Source organism: Pongo pygmaeus, chromosome 9 (genome assembly GCF_028885625.2).
Source record: "Pongo pygmaeus isolate AG05252 chromosome 9, NHGRI_mPonPyg2-v2.0_pri, whole genome shotgun sequence".
Classification (NCBI taxonomy): Eukaryota; Metazoa; Chordata; class Mammalia; order Primates; family Hominidae; genus Pongo; species Pongo pygmaeus.
Window position 1 is genome coordinate 130,921,752 of NC_072382.2, and position 17,828 is coordinate 130,939,579.

Here is a 17,828-nt window from a genome sequence, read left to right on the forward strand (position 1 = left end):
CAAGGGGAATTTGAAGTTAAAAATATATTAATGTTTATAGTAGCACCCAAAAAACAAACTACACAGACAGCTATATATCTAACAAAATACACATAATAGCTATATAAGGAAAACTACAAAACTCTGGTGAAAGATGTCAAAGACCTAAATAAATGGAGAAATGTTGCATGTTCATGAATAAGAAGGCAATATTGTCAAGATGTCAGTTCTTCCAAACCTGATTTACAGATTCAATACAATTCCAGTCAAAATCCCAGCAAGTTATTTTGTTGATACTGATAAGGTGATTCTAAAGTATTATGGAGAAGCAAAAGACCCAGAAAAACCAAGACAACACTGAAAGAGAAGAAAAACAAAATTGGAAGGCTGACACTACCAGACTTCAAGACTTATAATAAAACCACACTGGGCTGGGTGCGGTGGCTCACACCTGTAATCCCAGCACTTTGGGAGGCTGAGACGGGCAGCAGGAGCTCGACACCATCCTGGCTAACATGGTGAAACCCTGTCGCTATTAAAAGTACAAAAAATTAGCCGGGCGTGATGGCGGGCGCCTGTAGTCCCAGCTACTCAGGAGGCTGAGGCAGCAGAAAGGCGTGAACCCGGGAGGCAGAGCTTGCAGTGAGCTGAGATCATGCCACTGCACTCCAGCCTGGGCGACAGAGCAAGACTCCGTCTCAAAAAAAAACAAAAACAAAAACAAAAAAAAGAAGCCATACTAATCAAGACAGCATGGTGTTGCCAAAAGAATAGACAAATTGATCAATGGAACAGAATAGAGAGCCCAGAAACAGACACATATAAAAGTCAACTGACATTTGACTAGGGAACAAAGGCAATACAATGGACACATGATATAGACTTGTTAAAGGGTGTTGGAACAACTGGACATCCACATGCAAAAAGAAAATGATTCTAGACACAGATATTACACCTTTTACAAGAATTAACTCAAAATGGATCACAGACTGAATGAATGTAAAATACAGAACTATAAAACTCCTAAAAGATAATAAAGGAGAAAATCTAGGTGACCTTAGTTATGGCTATGATATTTTTAAAAAACACAAAAGGCATGATCCATGAAAAGATAAATAATAATCTGGATGTCATTAAAATTTAAAACTTCTGCTCTGCTAAAGACAATGTCAAGAGAATGAGAACATAAGCCATAAATCGACAGAAAATACTTGCAAAAGACACACCGATGGCTGGGCGCGGTGGCTCACGCCTGTAATCCCAGCACTTTGGGAGGCCGAGACGGGCGGATCATGAGGTCAGGAGATCGAGACCATCCTGGCTAGCACGATGAAACCATGTCTCTACTAAAAATACAAAAAATTAGCCAGGCGTGGTGGCGGGCACCTGTAGTCCCAGCTACTCAGAAGGTTGAGGCAGGAGAATGGCGTGAACCCGGGAGGCGGAGCTTGCAGTGAGCCAAGATCGCGCCACTGCACTCCAGCCTGGGCGACAGAGTGAGACTCCATCTCAAAAAAAAAAAAAAAAAAAAAAAAAGACACACTGGTAAAGCACGGTAAACCAAAATACACAAAATATTCATAAAACTCAACAGTAAGAAAATGAACAACCTAATTAAAAAACAGGCAAAAGATTTGAACAGACATCTCACCAAAGAAGACAGATATACAGACGGTAAATAGCATATAAAAATGCTCAACATCATATGTCATTAGGGAATTCCAAATTAAAACAATGAAATGCTACTACATAACATATTAGAATGGCCAAAATCCAAAAACACTGACAACAAATGCTGGCAAGGATGTAAAGCAACAGGAACTCTCATTCATTGCTGCTGGGAATGCAAAATGGCACAGTCACTTTCAAAGGCAGTTTGGCACTTTCTTATAAAACTAAAAACACTTTTACCATGCAATCCTGTAATCATGCTCCTTGGTGTTTACCCAAATGAACTGAAAACTTATGTCCACACAGAAACCTGCGTGCAAATGTTTACAGCAACTTTATTCATAATTGCCAAAACCTAGAAGCAACTGAGACGTCTTTCAGTACATGAATGAATAAATAAAATGTGGCACATCCAGACAACGAATATTTTTCAGTGCTAAAGTGAAATGAACTCTCAAGCCATAAAAAGACGTAGGAAATTCAAATGCATATTACTAAGTGAAAGAAGCCAATCCAAATGGCTATATACTGTATGAATCCAACTATGTGATATCTTAGAAAAGGCAAAAACTAAGGAGACAGTAAAAAGATCAGTGGTTGTCAGGGGTTAGGGAAAAGGGAAAGATGAATAGAAGGGACACGGAGGATTTTTATACTACTATTCTGTATGATACTATACTGGTGATACATGTCATTACACATTTTTCTAAACCTATAGAATATACACCTCCAAGAGTCAACCCTAATGTAAACTATAAACTTTGGGCTATAATGATGTATCAATGTAAGTTCATCAATGATAACAAATGTACCACTGTGGTGTGGGATGTCAATAGTGGGGGATGTTGCATGTGTGTCAGAACATGGAGCATATAGGAACTCTGTATTTCCTGTTCAATTTTGCTGTGAATGTAAAACTTGTCTGAAAAATAAAAAGTTATTAATTTTTTGAAAAATAATCATCTTCCATCTAAGCAGTGTTACTCAAAAAAATAAGTGTCAACTGCCAACCACACAAATGCCTTTGGAGCTTCAAAAAGTTAATGCAGGGAATTAGATTTCAAAATGTAGTTCCTCATATATTCATGAAGTGATTTCTTTCAACTTCTTAAAAATATTTTTAGGCCAGCAAAAAGTCTGATCTTTTATATACATCTCCATTTATAAAATTAAAACTCTAACACATAATTTGCAAATCATCTAAAACTGTATTAAATTCACTGAGTAAAATTATAAAACTAGTAAATACTTTGTATTTTCAGCAGATATAAAACAAGAACTTTAAATGTAAAGTACTTTCATATGTAAAAATATAGCCTTGATTGGCCGGGCGCAGTGGCTTACACCTGTAATCCCAGCACTTTGGGAGGCCAAGGTGGGTGGATCACGAGGTCAGGAGTTCAAGACCATCTTGGCCAACATGGTGAAACCCCGTCTCTACTAAAAATACAAAAATTAGCTGGGCATTGTGGCATGTGTCTGTAATCCCAGATACTCGGGAGGCTGAGGCAGGAGAATCACTTGAACCTGTGAGTTGGAGGTTGCAGTGAGCCGAGATCGCACCACTGCACTCCAGCCTGGTGACAGAGCGAGACTCCATCTCAATCAATCAATCAATCAATCAATCAATAAAATAGAGCCTTGATCAACCAATTTCCAAACAGACTGAATAAACAGAATATTTTTAAAGTTCAATAACTTTGTAAAGGAATACATCAAAATCTCTTCCTTATATACTCCTGCCAAAATTTTAATTTGCTAATGTTTAATCTTAGTAATTATTGCTACCAGCTGGGCACAATGGCGCATGCCTGTAATCCCAGCACTCTGGGAGGCAGAGGTAGGTGGATCACTTGAGCTGGTTCATGGCCAGCCTGGGCAACACAGCAAAACCGTGTCTCTACAAAAAGTACAAAATTAGCCAGGTGAGGCAGGAGGATCACTTGAGCCTGGGAGGTCGAGGCTGTAGTGAACTGTGATCATGCCACTGTACTCCAGCCTGGGTGACAGAGAGATATCCTGTCAAAAAAAAAAGAGCAAGCATTACTACCAATTACTACCAACTACTATTATCCAAGCATGACAAAAATCAACAATTCTTGATAAGGCCGAGGATGCAGAATGAGAAAAAAATATCCCAATGTATGTAGGATCAGATTTCTATGACAAGCATTTGTTCTTCTTTCACTCATTTATTCAGTAGCTATTTACTGGCCACTCACATGGTGCTAAGCACTGTAGTAAGCACTAGAGATGCAATACAGAAATGATAAACAATAAACCTGACTTCTTAGAATTTGTTTCTAGTGAGGAAAACAAACACTTTTTACAGTAAACAAACATAAATAAAATGATAGTTTCATACTCTGAAGAAATAAGGAGGGATCTACTTCACACAGGGTCAGAAACAGCCTTTCTAAGGAGGTGTTATCTAAATCAGGTCCTAAAGACTGAGAAGCTACCAGATGTAGCAAGAGCACAGTGTGAACGGAGTCATGGGATGATCAAAGTACAGGAAAGAACTCAGGTCCTTTTACACACTGCCCGAAAGCTGGTGTGACCACAGCATGGGAGTGAGGAGGGATGGTCCTGACATGATGTAGAAGAGGCAGGGATACCCAGATTGTGTAGGACCCTCGTAGACCTCGGTAAGTAGTTTGGGTTTAGCTCTACATGCAGTGGGAATCTATTTAAGAGTTTCAACCACAATACTAACAATATTTGATTTACATTTTATACCATTCTGGCAGTTTATAAGATTATAATAGATTATAGGATGCAAACATCAGCCCAAACAAGAGATCATGCTTGAGCTAGCTTGGTAACAATAAAAATGGAAAGAAATGGACAAATTTTAGAAATAACTGCCGTTCTAAGAACAGTCTTTGCTTATGTCCTTGGAAGTCCCTTTGTCATGGGATTATCTGAAAAACAATGGATGCTATCAATTATCTTTTTAAATGGATGAAGTTCAATGAAAAGAGAGAGAGAGAGGGAAAGACTTAAATCTCAGCCTGGCCCTATCCTAAATACAGAAATGTATGCAAGTTACTTAGCATCAATGAACAGCACTTTACTCATCTATGAAATGGGAATAAATGACACCTAACTTTCACAGAAGCATTATGAGGTTAAATAAAAATCCTGGCCATCTGCCTATATATTTTGTTCATGCACATATGTTCTATAAATGTTAATATTTACTCCCACTCCTGTAGTTAACAGCATTTTCTAATGCCCTGAATGGAAAAGGAGTTACTTAATACCAAGGAATGCATTTTTGATGATGGAATTTCAAGCATGAGAACATTAGAGCACAGGAGATATTCTGAGACAAGGAAGCATTCCCCTGAAACCAAGTGATTACCCCACCTACTATGACACAAGAGCATACAGATTACTGTATATATTTATAAAATACTTGATCTTCAGAAAAATCAAACTATGAAATACTGATGAATTCTGCTTAAAATACAAAGGTAGTTAATACACTCTTAACTTGAATAGCAACCATTAATATCAACTACTATAAAGCTGACAGTGAAACATTAAAATCCTAAGTATTTTACTAAGCAACAATTATTCTTATACCAACAAAACTAGATTTGCAGAAGGAAAAAATCAAAACAAGACTTTTATTACAGTACATGTAGAAAAAAATGCCCACCACAGCTGGGCTTAAATTTGCCATTTTAAAATCAACATTTAAAAGCTGATGCTTATTTGCTAAAGAATAAAGCAATAAAAGATAGAATACTTTAAGGACCTGGTAACACTGATGTTAAACTCACAAAACGTTTTATTCTGTGTAGTGGGACTCAATATAATTAGTGTCAGGGTTTATCTAATTTTGACCTTTAAAAATTATTAAATTTTATATCTACTGTGACATATTCCTGAGATTACTAGAATTTTTATTCATTTCCATTAATTTCAAACTAAATACATTAACTTTCTTGAGAATGTTGCTCATCCACAGTAGCTGATTTGTTTGTTCTCTCAACAGACACCTTTGTTCGTTTACTCAGGGAACAGAATAAAAAGATAAGGGAGGGGATATCTGCAGCACGACATGTAATTCTAATTAATTACTATGAAAGGGAGGGAGTTGCAGGCTCACCACAGCATCACAGACCTATTATTCAAGATATCTTAAAAAGCATTTTATCCATGGCTAATATTCAGCTAAGACACACCAATATGGGTAAATGAGATCGGTATAACTAGTGTCTGTTCTATTGTTTTGGGTCCATGCTGTATCAGCTGTTTAAATATTTTTACTATCACTAAGATTACAGTCCCCAGTTGGCCTGGGTGCTCCCTTAGGGGCTCTAGATTTGAAGGTTCCAAATGTAAACTGGAAGACAGTTTACATTTCTGGGCTCACAATTTAGAAAGAAAGAAAAACTTTTAAGGGCAGGCATAGACACATTTCAAAGTTTCCAAGATAAGACTGAAAGAAATCAGTATCACTTAACTTACAGAAAGAAAATGGATCACAGCCAATCAATCTGTCACTTTTATAAGCTAACAGAACAAGAGAAGAAAGGGTTAAGATGAAGGACCAAGAATTTTGGTTAAATAAAAAGAACATCAAGTGATATTATTAAAAAGTAGAAACTGACAGACATATAAAATTTGTAAATAAGTAGCTTCCGAAACAGATTACATCAGTATATAATGGTGGTCTTATCTGAAGATTAAGCAGTTTCTCAAATTTGTTATAGACTGAAATAGACACAGAAAAAGGTGGCAGTCAAGAAACCGAAATCCTTGCAGTCCCCACTGCTAACATTCAATATAGCTTAGGACACCAACTTCAGTAACTTGGACCTCAGTTTCCTCACTTGCAAAATTAGAGGGTCTAATTGTATGTCTTTTTCTCTCTTAGTTATAAAAAAGTATGATTCTAGGCTAATATGGGTTATGGCTAACAAATTATGGCAAGAATACAGGGGTAAGCCATGGGAATATATCAATGATTACATACAATGAGGCAAAGAACAGGTGCAAATGCATTATTACAATGCACTAAATTACTACTTTGATATAACAAATGGTATACCAAGTAGTATGAAATTTTTTAAGAAGCTTGACAAGATACTTATATCAGGAAACGAACTATCTATCTAGGTCACTAATACTGTACATGAATATACAATCAAGTAACAATTATACATCATAATATTTGGTACCAAAATACCATGCTTGCCTTCTGAAGGTCATTTTTAAAAACAGCACAGATTTTTTTAAATTTTTTTTCATGTTATGTTTTGTTCATAAGAATAAGAACATTTGCATTCTCAAAGCATATGGAAATTAACAGTGAGAAAAAAGAGATGCTAAAATGTCTTAGGTTGTAGAGGGATTAAGAAATTCATTCCTGACATACCAACGATGTACTCCAGATAAAAAAGATATGATTTTCATCCATCTATTAGTAATAACTTATCATAAATGCACTCAATATTTTCACTTAAAAATTAACTCACCAAATGGAAGCATTTTATGAAATATGACATGAAACTTAGTAATTAAGAGCTTCCCTACATTCTCAAACAAGCTGAGGTGACATGCAATAAAACATATATAAACAATATGTGAATTTGGCCATCTTACTTATTTATATACAAGCTAAAATTTGATTTCCAATCCTATACTCTGACACCTAAAAAGAAATGCACTTAATTCTGGAAAGTTTTCCTTAAGGTGACCACAACTAAAAACTTCAGTATATCACACATGATGAAAGCATTGAACTTTTTTGGATCATTTAGCTTCAGGTACATGATTAATACTTTTTGAGAAAAAATATAAATGCCCATATCTTACTCTCTCCCAAAGATAGCTGAAAACTTTGTATAGAAGAAAGCTTTCCTCCTAAATGCTTTCTTTACAATGACTAATTCACCAGTAGGCAAAAAGCTCAAAGAATGCAGAATAAGTGAATAAAAGAACTATACTAAGTGCTTACATGATGGGGGAAATAATCAATGCTACAAATGACATATTTTAAGTCTCATTAAGAACAAGCCATGGTCATTACCTTCAAAAAAGTTCCAATATTAAAAGTCAATAAATAACAAGCTACAAAAACATGCACATATGCTATTGTTACACCAAAGAGAAATTTAATGTCTCAGTTAGAAAAAGTGTGCATCTGAAGCAGAGACAACATAATCTACTCTTTTGCCATAATATGTGATCAATAGCTGAATCATTTAATGTAGTGATCAATAAATATCTTTCCTTTAGTCTTAATAAAAGTATTTTCACTTAAGGGTATAGGCTGAATATCTATAAAACTAAATTCTACTAAATCGATGACTTCAACTCTGAGTACATATAGAAATGCCAACGTGACTATGAGAAAGAATGAAACAAAAAATCTTGATTACCACAGTCATTGTTATTTACTCATAAGTATGAAAAGCCTTAGGAACTTTCTAAAAGTGCAAAGAGGAGGAATGCAAGTTGCAATGCTCAACTCTACATTCCATGTAGTGTTGTATGAATACACTTATTTCTGTTTTAAAATAACACCATTTATTTTCTTAAAATAGTCATTATTGCACAATCTCATTTCAGTATTATATAAGTATTTTTCTGTGGATTATAATCCTTTAGGCAAATCACGTTATAGAAAGAAATTTAATCATCACTCAACCTAATTCTTAACTTCATATGAAATGGAAAATACATTCACAAAATCACCTGACAAGCAATCTGCACGAGGTAGACCAGCTCTTTAGATTCACAGCCATTTTTCATTACTTCATTCTGTTCTTCTGAAAGTGAAAGCTACATCACAGAAAAAAAGAAGAGAGGGAAAGAAAGTCATGATTAGTAAACAAGAATAAACTAAGTATTCATAATACCTGGAGCATCATCTCCAGGTGAGCATCAGCTTAATGTGAGACATAACTTATATAAGAACTTTATTGCTTAAGGCAGATGAAGGACTCAGTGTTTCAGATAAAATATATATCTATATCTGTGTAGCTTACATACAAGGGTCTTCACTTCCTTAATCTATTTAGTACATACATGAAACTAAGCACTGAGAGACAGTATGACTTAACAGTTTAAAAGAGTTCAGACCTTATTACATAGATTAAAAACTGGCTGCAGATAACAGGTTGGGCCTATGGACATGTTTAATTTCAGAATCACCATGTAGTGGGGTGGGGAGGAGCTGGGGATGGTTAATGGGTACAAAATAAATAGAAAGAATGAAAAAGACCTAGTATTTGATAGCACAACAAGGTGACTATCGTTAATAATAATTGTACAGTTTAAAATGACTAAAATAGTATAACTAGATTGTCTGTAACACAAAGGATAAATGCTTGAAGGATGGATACCCCATTTTCCATGATGCTATTATTACACATTGCATGCCTGCATGAAAACATCTCATATACCTTATAAATATATAAACCTACTCTGTATCCACAAAGATTTGAAATTCAAAATTTCAAAAAAAAATTCACCATGTAGGTCTGCACACTGGATTTTAGTTTTATTTAAACCAGCTACTGACATGTAGAAGCTAAGAGGTTTCACGTGAAAAATACAGATTTCTGGCTTCTACTGAAAAATCAGAAAATTGGGAAGATTCGACCTACATTCTCACATGGGCAACAACTAGCTACAGCTGAGAAATGACCATCACCTTTATAAATGAGGTATATATTCCCCAAAAAAGTTTGTCACAGAACGGACTACCTTTTAGTTTTTTTGCCAGTATCTAGGCTGAGTATTGTCATTCATCATGCTACTTGCTGTGTTATTTTTCTTAAACCCCACTTGCTTTACTCACTTATGTTACACACCTGCCCCATCTTTGGATGTCAATTTGCAATCGCGGTCCCAGAGACGGACAACCCTGAGTTCAAGTGTGTTTATAATTGGCTATGTAATATTGACCTACCTGCTTAGGCTCTCAACTGGAAAATGAGGATGATATAATATTATGTATTCTCAAGTCTGTGGGTATTAAATGAGATGATGCATGGACAGTGGGCACCCAGATAATTAATACTTAATAAATGTAATGTACCATTATAATCCATACTATATGAAGTACAAGGTTGATGAAGATATATTCTCTATTGAGGAAAGTGGTATCACAAAGTATTTTTTTAAATTTCAGATATTAAGTAGAAGTTGTTCATGAGATTAAAATCATTCTCCCGTTAGCCCAAAAAGGCCAGGTTAATGACAAAAGCATAGTTTTAAAAAGGAATCATATAATTAAGGGTGAAAAGAAACCTACACGAACTAGTTTTCAGAAAGTGACAACACTTTAATGAGACAGAAGAGACTCAAAGATGTGCTTGGACGCCTGGCAGAGATACAAGAGAAAAAAGAATCTAAGTTAGACAGGGTAAGGAGAAGCCAGCCAAACCTTGAGTAACTGCATATAAACTAAAATTACACTGTAGTGTAATCACTAAAGTGATAAACTAAAATTACAACTCTCTGTAGCAGAGAGTTGACACTCACCCACCAACTGATTCCCACAGGTACTCACCAGGGATACCGGGTGAGTAAACCAAAGGCTGCAGGAGAGGAAGAGAACTGAGAGAATGAGCCTGTGAAGTATAGGAAGCCTCCCCAAGCACAAGGCAGCTAACCTCCCTTGACTGGGAGCAGGGCAGTGAAACAGAGAAAAGGAGAACTGGAAGATATCCCTCTGAAGGCACTCAGGACACTCAACAACTGAAGGATGGAGGTGGCACAGAAAAGCTGGGAGAAACTGCAGGCCTTCACAGCTATCCTCGAAGCTCTTGGGTAGGGCAAGGGGAAGAGTGCTCTCCAGAGGCACAAAACACTGGGGGAAAGAACTGGACAGACAAGAGAATAAGCATCCAGGCTGCAAGCAGAGAAAGAGAACATGTTCTCCCTCAGCTCAGAAGATTTGGGGCTTCATAGCAAAGCACAAAGATATCTTCAGCATCTCACCACTCTTCAATTTTCCTTGTGAAAGAAATCTCAGAACCTTAACTTCAAAATATTTAAAGTACTGATACACTCAATCAAAGTAAAGCTGTCATAAAAGACCAGATCTATATCAAATACACATCAGCCTGATGCAGCACCTCACTTCAACAGACTGAAAGAAGAAGAGAGAAGCCCTTTCCTGGAGGTAAGTTTACTGACTTCAGTTTCAGCTGTTTCTTATGTATTTCACATTAAAGAATTACAAAACACACAGATAAGCAAGCAAATGTGACACATGGTCATGAGAGGCAAGGGTAAAATAAAGCAGACACAGAATTGGGCCAGACATAAAAATAATAAGAAAGAGAATGTAAATTAAATATAATAGAGATTCTAAAATACAGTTCAATAGGCAAACAATACGCAAAAGCACACAAGAAAGAGAAGATTCTGGAAAAACAGCAGACTCACCAGGAATCGATCTTTCCACCTAGACAATCACTGCACTGGCAGAATCTGTCTGGTGGGTAACTATTTTGACAACTCTGGTATCTACTGAAGGCCTGCTACTTCCAAGGGAAGGCTTGCATGGGAAACTGTAGTTCATTTTGGTCTACATCAGCACTTAAGAAAATAACAGCTCCCTATACCCGCCGCCCTGCCCCTGCCACCCCTATAGCAGGCAGCTGTGCATATACTCCTGGAGCAGCATACACATACCTTACAAGAGCCAAGACAGACAAAAAGAACACTGCCTCCAAATTTCAGAGATCTATGCTGTGGCTGCGGAGCACTGCTTTGGATTGCAGAGGTGCAGACAAATAGCTATGTGTCCATTACACCTAGCTCCACTGTTTGCAGGCCCATGTTCCTCTGGCTAAAGTGACTTCCAGCAGACATACAGGGCCAACGCCCTTTTCCTTCCCTGTCCCCCTTGATTTTTCTCTTTTTCCTCCTTTGGGAAAATATAATAGACTAGGGCATTCAAAAGCAACTGACCTATGCAAAAGACTTATAGAGAAAATTAGAAAGTGACTGCACACGCTCAGAGAAAGGTACAGACTTAGGAAAGACAAAAGAAGACATTAAGTTCCAACTCAGGCTGATTTTTGGCACAGACAGACAACAACAATAAAAAAAAAACAAAAACAATAAAAACAGCAGTCCCTGGGGAAGGAGGAGAATCTGGTTTTCAGAGTTACCACATCATTAGATTCAAATGTCCATTTTTCAAAAAAAAAAAAAAATCACAAGGCATATAAAGAAACAGAAAGTATGAACCTTTCAAAGGAAAAAATGAATCAAAATGAATCACGGTGGCTCACACCTGTAATCCAGTGCTTTGGGAGGCTGAGGCAGGAGGATAGCTTGAGGCCAGGAGTTCAAGAACAGCTTGGGCAACATAGAACACCATCTCTACAAACTTTTTTAATAAAAATAGAAATAAAAAACTATTTCTGAAAAAGATCTGATAGTAGGTTTACTAGACAAACAACTATCTTAAAGATGTTCGAAGACCTAAAGGAAGTTGTGGAAAAAGTCAAGGAAACATTATATAAACAAAATAGAAATATCAATAAAGAGATAAAAAGCCTAGAAACCAAAATTAAATTTTGTAGCTGAAAAGTATAAAAACTGAAATGAAAAATTCACTAGAGGGATTCAAAGGCAGATTTGAGCAGGCAGAAGAAAGAATTAGTTAACTTAAAGATAAGACAATAGAAATGATTGAGTAATAGGAACAAAAAATAATGGAAGATAAGTAACAAGAGCCTAAGGGACCCATGGGACACCCTCAAGCAAACCAACGTACACATGTAGGAGTACCAGAATAAAAAAAGAGAGAGAAGGGGCAAAGAGATTATTTGAAAAGATAATGGCCCCAAACTTCCCAAATTTGATAAAAGACATGAATACAAACATCCAAGAAGCTCAATGAACTCTAAGTAAGATAAACTCAGACAGACCCATGTTAAGATACTTGATAATCAAATGTTCAAAATACAAAGACAAGGAGGCAATCTTGAAAGAATCAAGATAGGAGTGACTCAACACCTGCAAGGGATCATCAGTAAGATTGGGAGATTTCTCATTAGAAACTTTAAAGGTCAAAAAACAGCAGGTAAATATATTCAAAGTGCTAAAAGAACTGTCAACCACTAATTCTATAACCAGCAAAACTGTCCTTAAAAAGTAAGGGAGACGTTCCTAGATTTTAAAAATCTCAACTTCAGATGTTCCCAGATAAAGAAAAGCTGAGGGAGTCAGTTACCACTAGACCTGCCAAACAGAAATTCTCAAGGGATACCTGCAGGGTAAAATAAATTAAAACACATACACACAAACACTAGTAACTCAAACCCTAATGAAGAAGTAAGAACTCAATAAAGGTAAATATATGGGCAATTATAAAAGCCTGTATTACTGTACAATGATATGTAACTCCACTTTTTGTTATCTAAATGATTTAAGAGACTAATACTTAAAAGAAAATTATTAGTCTAAAGGCTAGCATTATTTATTTTTATTTTTCTTTCTTTTTTTTTTTGAGACAGAGTCTTGCTCTGTCGCCCAGGCTGGAGTGCAGTGGCGCGATCTCGGCTCACTACAAGCTCTGCCTCCCGGGTTCAGGCCATTCTCCTGCCTCAGCCTCCTGAATAGCTGGGACTACAGGCGCCCGCCACCACGCCCAGCTAATTTTTTGTATTTTTAGTAGAGACGGGGTTTCACTGTGTTAGCCAGGATGGTCTTGATCTCCTGACCCCATGTTCCACCCACCTCGGCCTCCCAAAGTGTGGCTAGCATTATTTTAACTTTGGTTTGTAATTCCACATTCTTTCCTACACCATTTCAAAGGCTAATACACTTAAAAAATTATTTATTTATGTTTCAGAGCAGAAAAATGTATAAAGATGTAATTTTGTGATAATCAACAACCAAAAGAGGAGACCATGGAGCTATTACAGGAGCAGAGTTTTTCTATGTTAATAAATTTAAACTGGCATAAATTCAAATTTGAATGTTATAACTTTAGAATGTTAAATGTAATCCCCATGGCAACCACAAAAAGATAGCTATAGAATGTGAACAAAAGAAAATAAGAAAGAAATTTAAACATATCACAATAAAAAATCAACTAAACACATTTAAAAAGCATTAATGCAGGAATATAGGGAAAAAAGCTATAAGATATAAAGAAAACATATAGAAAAATGAGAGAAGTCCCAGAAGTGAATGAAATAAACAGTACAATCAAAGACAGGGACTGGCAGAATAACAAAGTAACATAATTCAATTACAGTGATGTGCCACCATAACAACATTTTGGTCAATGACAAACTGCATATATCACAGTGGGCCCATAAGATTATAAAATCACATTCTTACTGTACCTCTTCCATGTTTAGAGACACAAATGCTTACCACTGTGTTACCACTGCCTACAGTATTCAGTAGATTAACATTCTGAACTGGTTTGTAGCCTAGAAACAATAGGCTACACCAGATAGCTTGGGTGTATGGTAGGCTATACCTACTCTAAGTACATTTTAGAGATATTCACAACTACAAAATCACCTAATAATATATCCCTCAGAAAATAACCCTGTTAAGTAATGCATTACTATATATGGTGGTTACAGGAGATACACTTTAGACCCAAATACACAAATAGATTGAAAGTGGAAGGATGGAAAAAGATATTCCATGCAAATTGAAACCAAAAGACAGTGGAGGTGACTATACTAAAAATAAATAAAACAGACATTAAACCAAAAAGTTTAGAAACAAAAAAGAATATTATATGTTAATAGAAGTTTCAATACACAAAGAAGATACAACAATTATAAGCAGTGGGGGAGAACAACATGGCTGACTAGATGCAGCCAGGTGAAACAGCTCCCACTGAGAGACCAAGATGACTGGCGTGCTTCTAACAGATCTTCAGAGGGAAGGCACCAAGAGTGTACACAGGGAAGACACAGAAGCTGGACTGAAGGGGGAGAAAGCTGGGAACCTTGCATGGGGCCACTGTGCACTGCACCTGGACTCGTTCCTGGATCCCCACAGCTCCAGGGGAACAGGTGAGTTGAACTGGCAAGGAGCAACCTGCACTCGCCACAGGCCTCTGAAACCCTGGCAGGAAGAGACCCCCCTTCAACCACCATGGACACTTGAATTGGCAGGGAGAGCTTCTTAGAGAAGTGGTAGGGGCAGCAATCCAGTTGATGTGGAGCCCAGAAGGTTTGATGCAGGAGCATCCATAGCAGAGCACACTTAGGAGTGGTCATGCCCCTAGGCTCAACTTGCAACCATAGGTGGCTTTAGTTCAAGGGGAACTGCTAGACCTGATCTCTGCAAGACCTGATCTCTGCAAGATGGTCTTGCCCATCTGATGGGGCCGGTTCAATCTGACCATCCCTTGGTGTGCTGGCCTCTCCCAAGGACCCAGCCTGGGCACACATGCTTGCAGGGCAGCCTCGCACGTCCTGGGAGCTGTATCGCAGCTTCTGCAATGGTGGACCATGCCTGACCTGTGGAGAGCTGCAGAGGGGTGGCACCTATGACCATGCATCAGCCCAGACTCCCTCCCCATATGTCAGCTTCCCCTGAGGCCATGGCAACTCCCCACATCACTTTGCTGGCACATGTCAGTGTGGGCAGGTTTTGCTTTCCTTTCTCCACCAGTGAACAAGAGTGCAATCCACCCTACCTCCACCTGCCGACCACCACTGTAGACGGAGCCTTGGTGGGCAGAGCCAGCCAACCCCAACCCTGCCTGCACCCTGCCCTTATACTAACACTGCACAGAGAACAGCGAATCCTCTCCCACCCTGAGCAACCACTTCTGCTTATGGGGCACAGAGAAGGCACCTAGACCTGCGCCCACCAGCTCCCAAGCCAACACCACCTCCAGCACAACTGTGTGCACAGTAACCAACAGAGGGCCTCCACCCACCCCCCAGCTGCGCTGCCCCTGCCACTGCGGTGAATGCCCATTGGGAGGCAAGCACCCTGGCACCCACTAGCACTCTGCTGCAGCTGCTGCTACAAGGATGGACCCTGCTATCACCACACTATGAAATGCTTTGACTGTCACCACCCATTGGAGTGTAGTGACCAGCAGTCCAGGAGCACTTTGGTCCCCACCGACACAGTGGATTCCTAACCTCAAGGAGACAGAGAACAAAGTCTGGGTGCAATACAGTTGGGAGCAGAGCGCTGGTCCCCCAAAAAACTTCCAGAAATGAAGCCAATCAGCTGAATCCCATTTATAACACAATCAAACCCTAAAGGTCATCAAATAGGATAAAAGGGGGAAAAAAACATCCAAAGGCCAGCAACCTAAAAGACTGTAGATAAGCCCACGAAGATGAGAAAGAATCAGCACAAGAACCCTGAAAACTCAAAAAGCCAGAGTGCCTTCTGTTCTCCAAACGAACGTATCATCTCTCCAGTAAGGGTCCTGAACTGGCCTGAAATGGAAATAGAATTCAGAATATGCATAGGAATGAAGATCACTGGGCTACAGGAGTACACTAAAACCCAATCCAAGGAAGCTAAAAAGCATGATAAAACAATGCAGGAGCTGACAGACAAAATAGCCAGTGTAGAAAATAATGTAACCAACCTGATAGAGCTGAAAAACACACTACAAGAATTTTATAATGCAATCACAAATATTAACAGCAGAACAGACCAAGCAGAGGAAAGAATCTCAAAGCTAGAAGACAGGCATTCTGAAATAAGACAGACAGACAAGAATAGAGAAAAAAGAATGAAAATGAACAAATAAAACCTCCAAGAAATATGAGATTGTGTAAAGAGACCAAATCTACAATCCCCTGGTGTCCCTTAAAGAGACAGAGAGAATGGAACTAAATTGGAAAACATATTTCAGGATATCATCCATGAGAACTTCCCCAACCTAACTAGAGAAGCCAACATTCAAATTTAGGAAATGCAGAGAATTCAAGTAAGATACTTCACAAGAAGATCATCCCCAATACACATAATTGTCAGATTCTCCAAGGTCGAAATGAAAGAAAATATGTGAAAGGCAGCTAGAAAGAAAGGTCAGGTCACCAACAAAGGGAAGCCCATCAGACTAACCACAGACCTCTCAGCAGAAACCCTACAAACCAGAAGATATTGAGAGCCAATATCCAACACTCTTAAAAAAATTCCAACACAGAATTTCATATCTGGTGAAACTAAGCTTCATAAGCAAAGGAGAAATAAGATCCTTTTCAGACAAACAAATGCTGAGGGAATTAGTTACCACCAGGCCTGCCTTACAAGAGCTCCTGAAGGAAGCACTAAATATGGAAAAGAAAAACTGTTACCAGCTGCTACAAAAACACACTGAAATAAGCAGATCAATGATACTATAAAGCAACCACATAAACAAGTCTGCAAAATAACCAGCTAACATGATGACAGGATCAAATCCATACATATCACTAACCTTGAATGTAAATGGGCTAAATACCCCAATTAAAAGACACACAGTGGCAAACTGGATAAAGAACCAAGACCCACTGGTATGCTGTCTTCAAGACACCTATCTCACATGCAGTGAGAACCATAGGTTCAAAATGAGGGAACTTCTATCACCTAACAACAACAAAAACAAAAACAATTTAAAAATGGGCAAAGTACTGGAGAATAGACATTTCTCCACAGAAGATATACAAATGACCAGTAAGCACACAAAAAGATGTTCAAAACCACTAATCATTAGCAAATGCAAATCTAAACTACAATGAGATACCACTTCACATACATAAGGACATCTACTATCCAAAAACAGAAAACATCAAGTGCTGGTTTCAAATTAGAGTAACTAAAACTCTTGTACATTGTTGGTGGTATTCGTACTGCCACTGTGGAAAAAAGAATGGTGGTCCTCAAAAAACTTAAAAGGAGAATTATTATATGACCTAGAAGAATTACTATATGACCTAGCAATTCCACTTCTGGGTATACACCCCCAAAAGGCAAAACAGAGTCTCAAAGAGACATTTGTAAACCCATGTTCATAGAAGCATTATTCATCATAACTAAAAAGCAGAAGTAACCCAATGTCCATCAACAGATGACTGGATAAACAAAATGTGGTGCACACATTTACACATGTACACCAACAGGCAAAATGAAATATTATTCAGCCTCAGCCTTTAAAAAGAAAAAAATTCTGACATATGCTACAACAAGGATGAACACTGTGCTAA

At 37.9% G+C, this 17,828-nt stretch overlaps 1 protein-coding gene across 5 annotated transcripts in view; it reads right to left on the reverse strand.

The window, feature by feature from the left end:
* ARHGAP32 (Rho GTPase activating protein 32) overlaps positions 1-17,828 on the reverse strand; it is a 317,966-nt gene that overhangs the window by 124,792 nt on the left and 175,346 nt on the right. For all 5 annotated transcript variants that reach the window (XM_063671615.1, XM_054438141.2, XM_054438140.2 and 2 more), the window contains one exon: positions 8,365-8,451. In XM_063671615.1, coding sequence (XP_063527685.1) covers positions 8,365-8,451 — 87 coding nt within the window. The remainder of the gene's footprint in view (positions 1-8,364; positions 8,452-17,828) is intronic.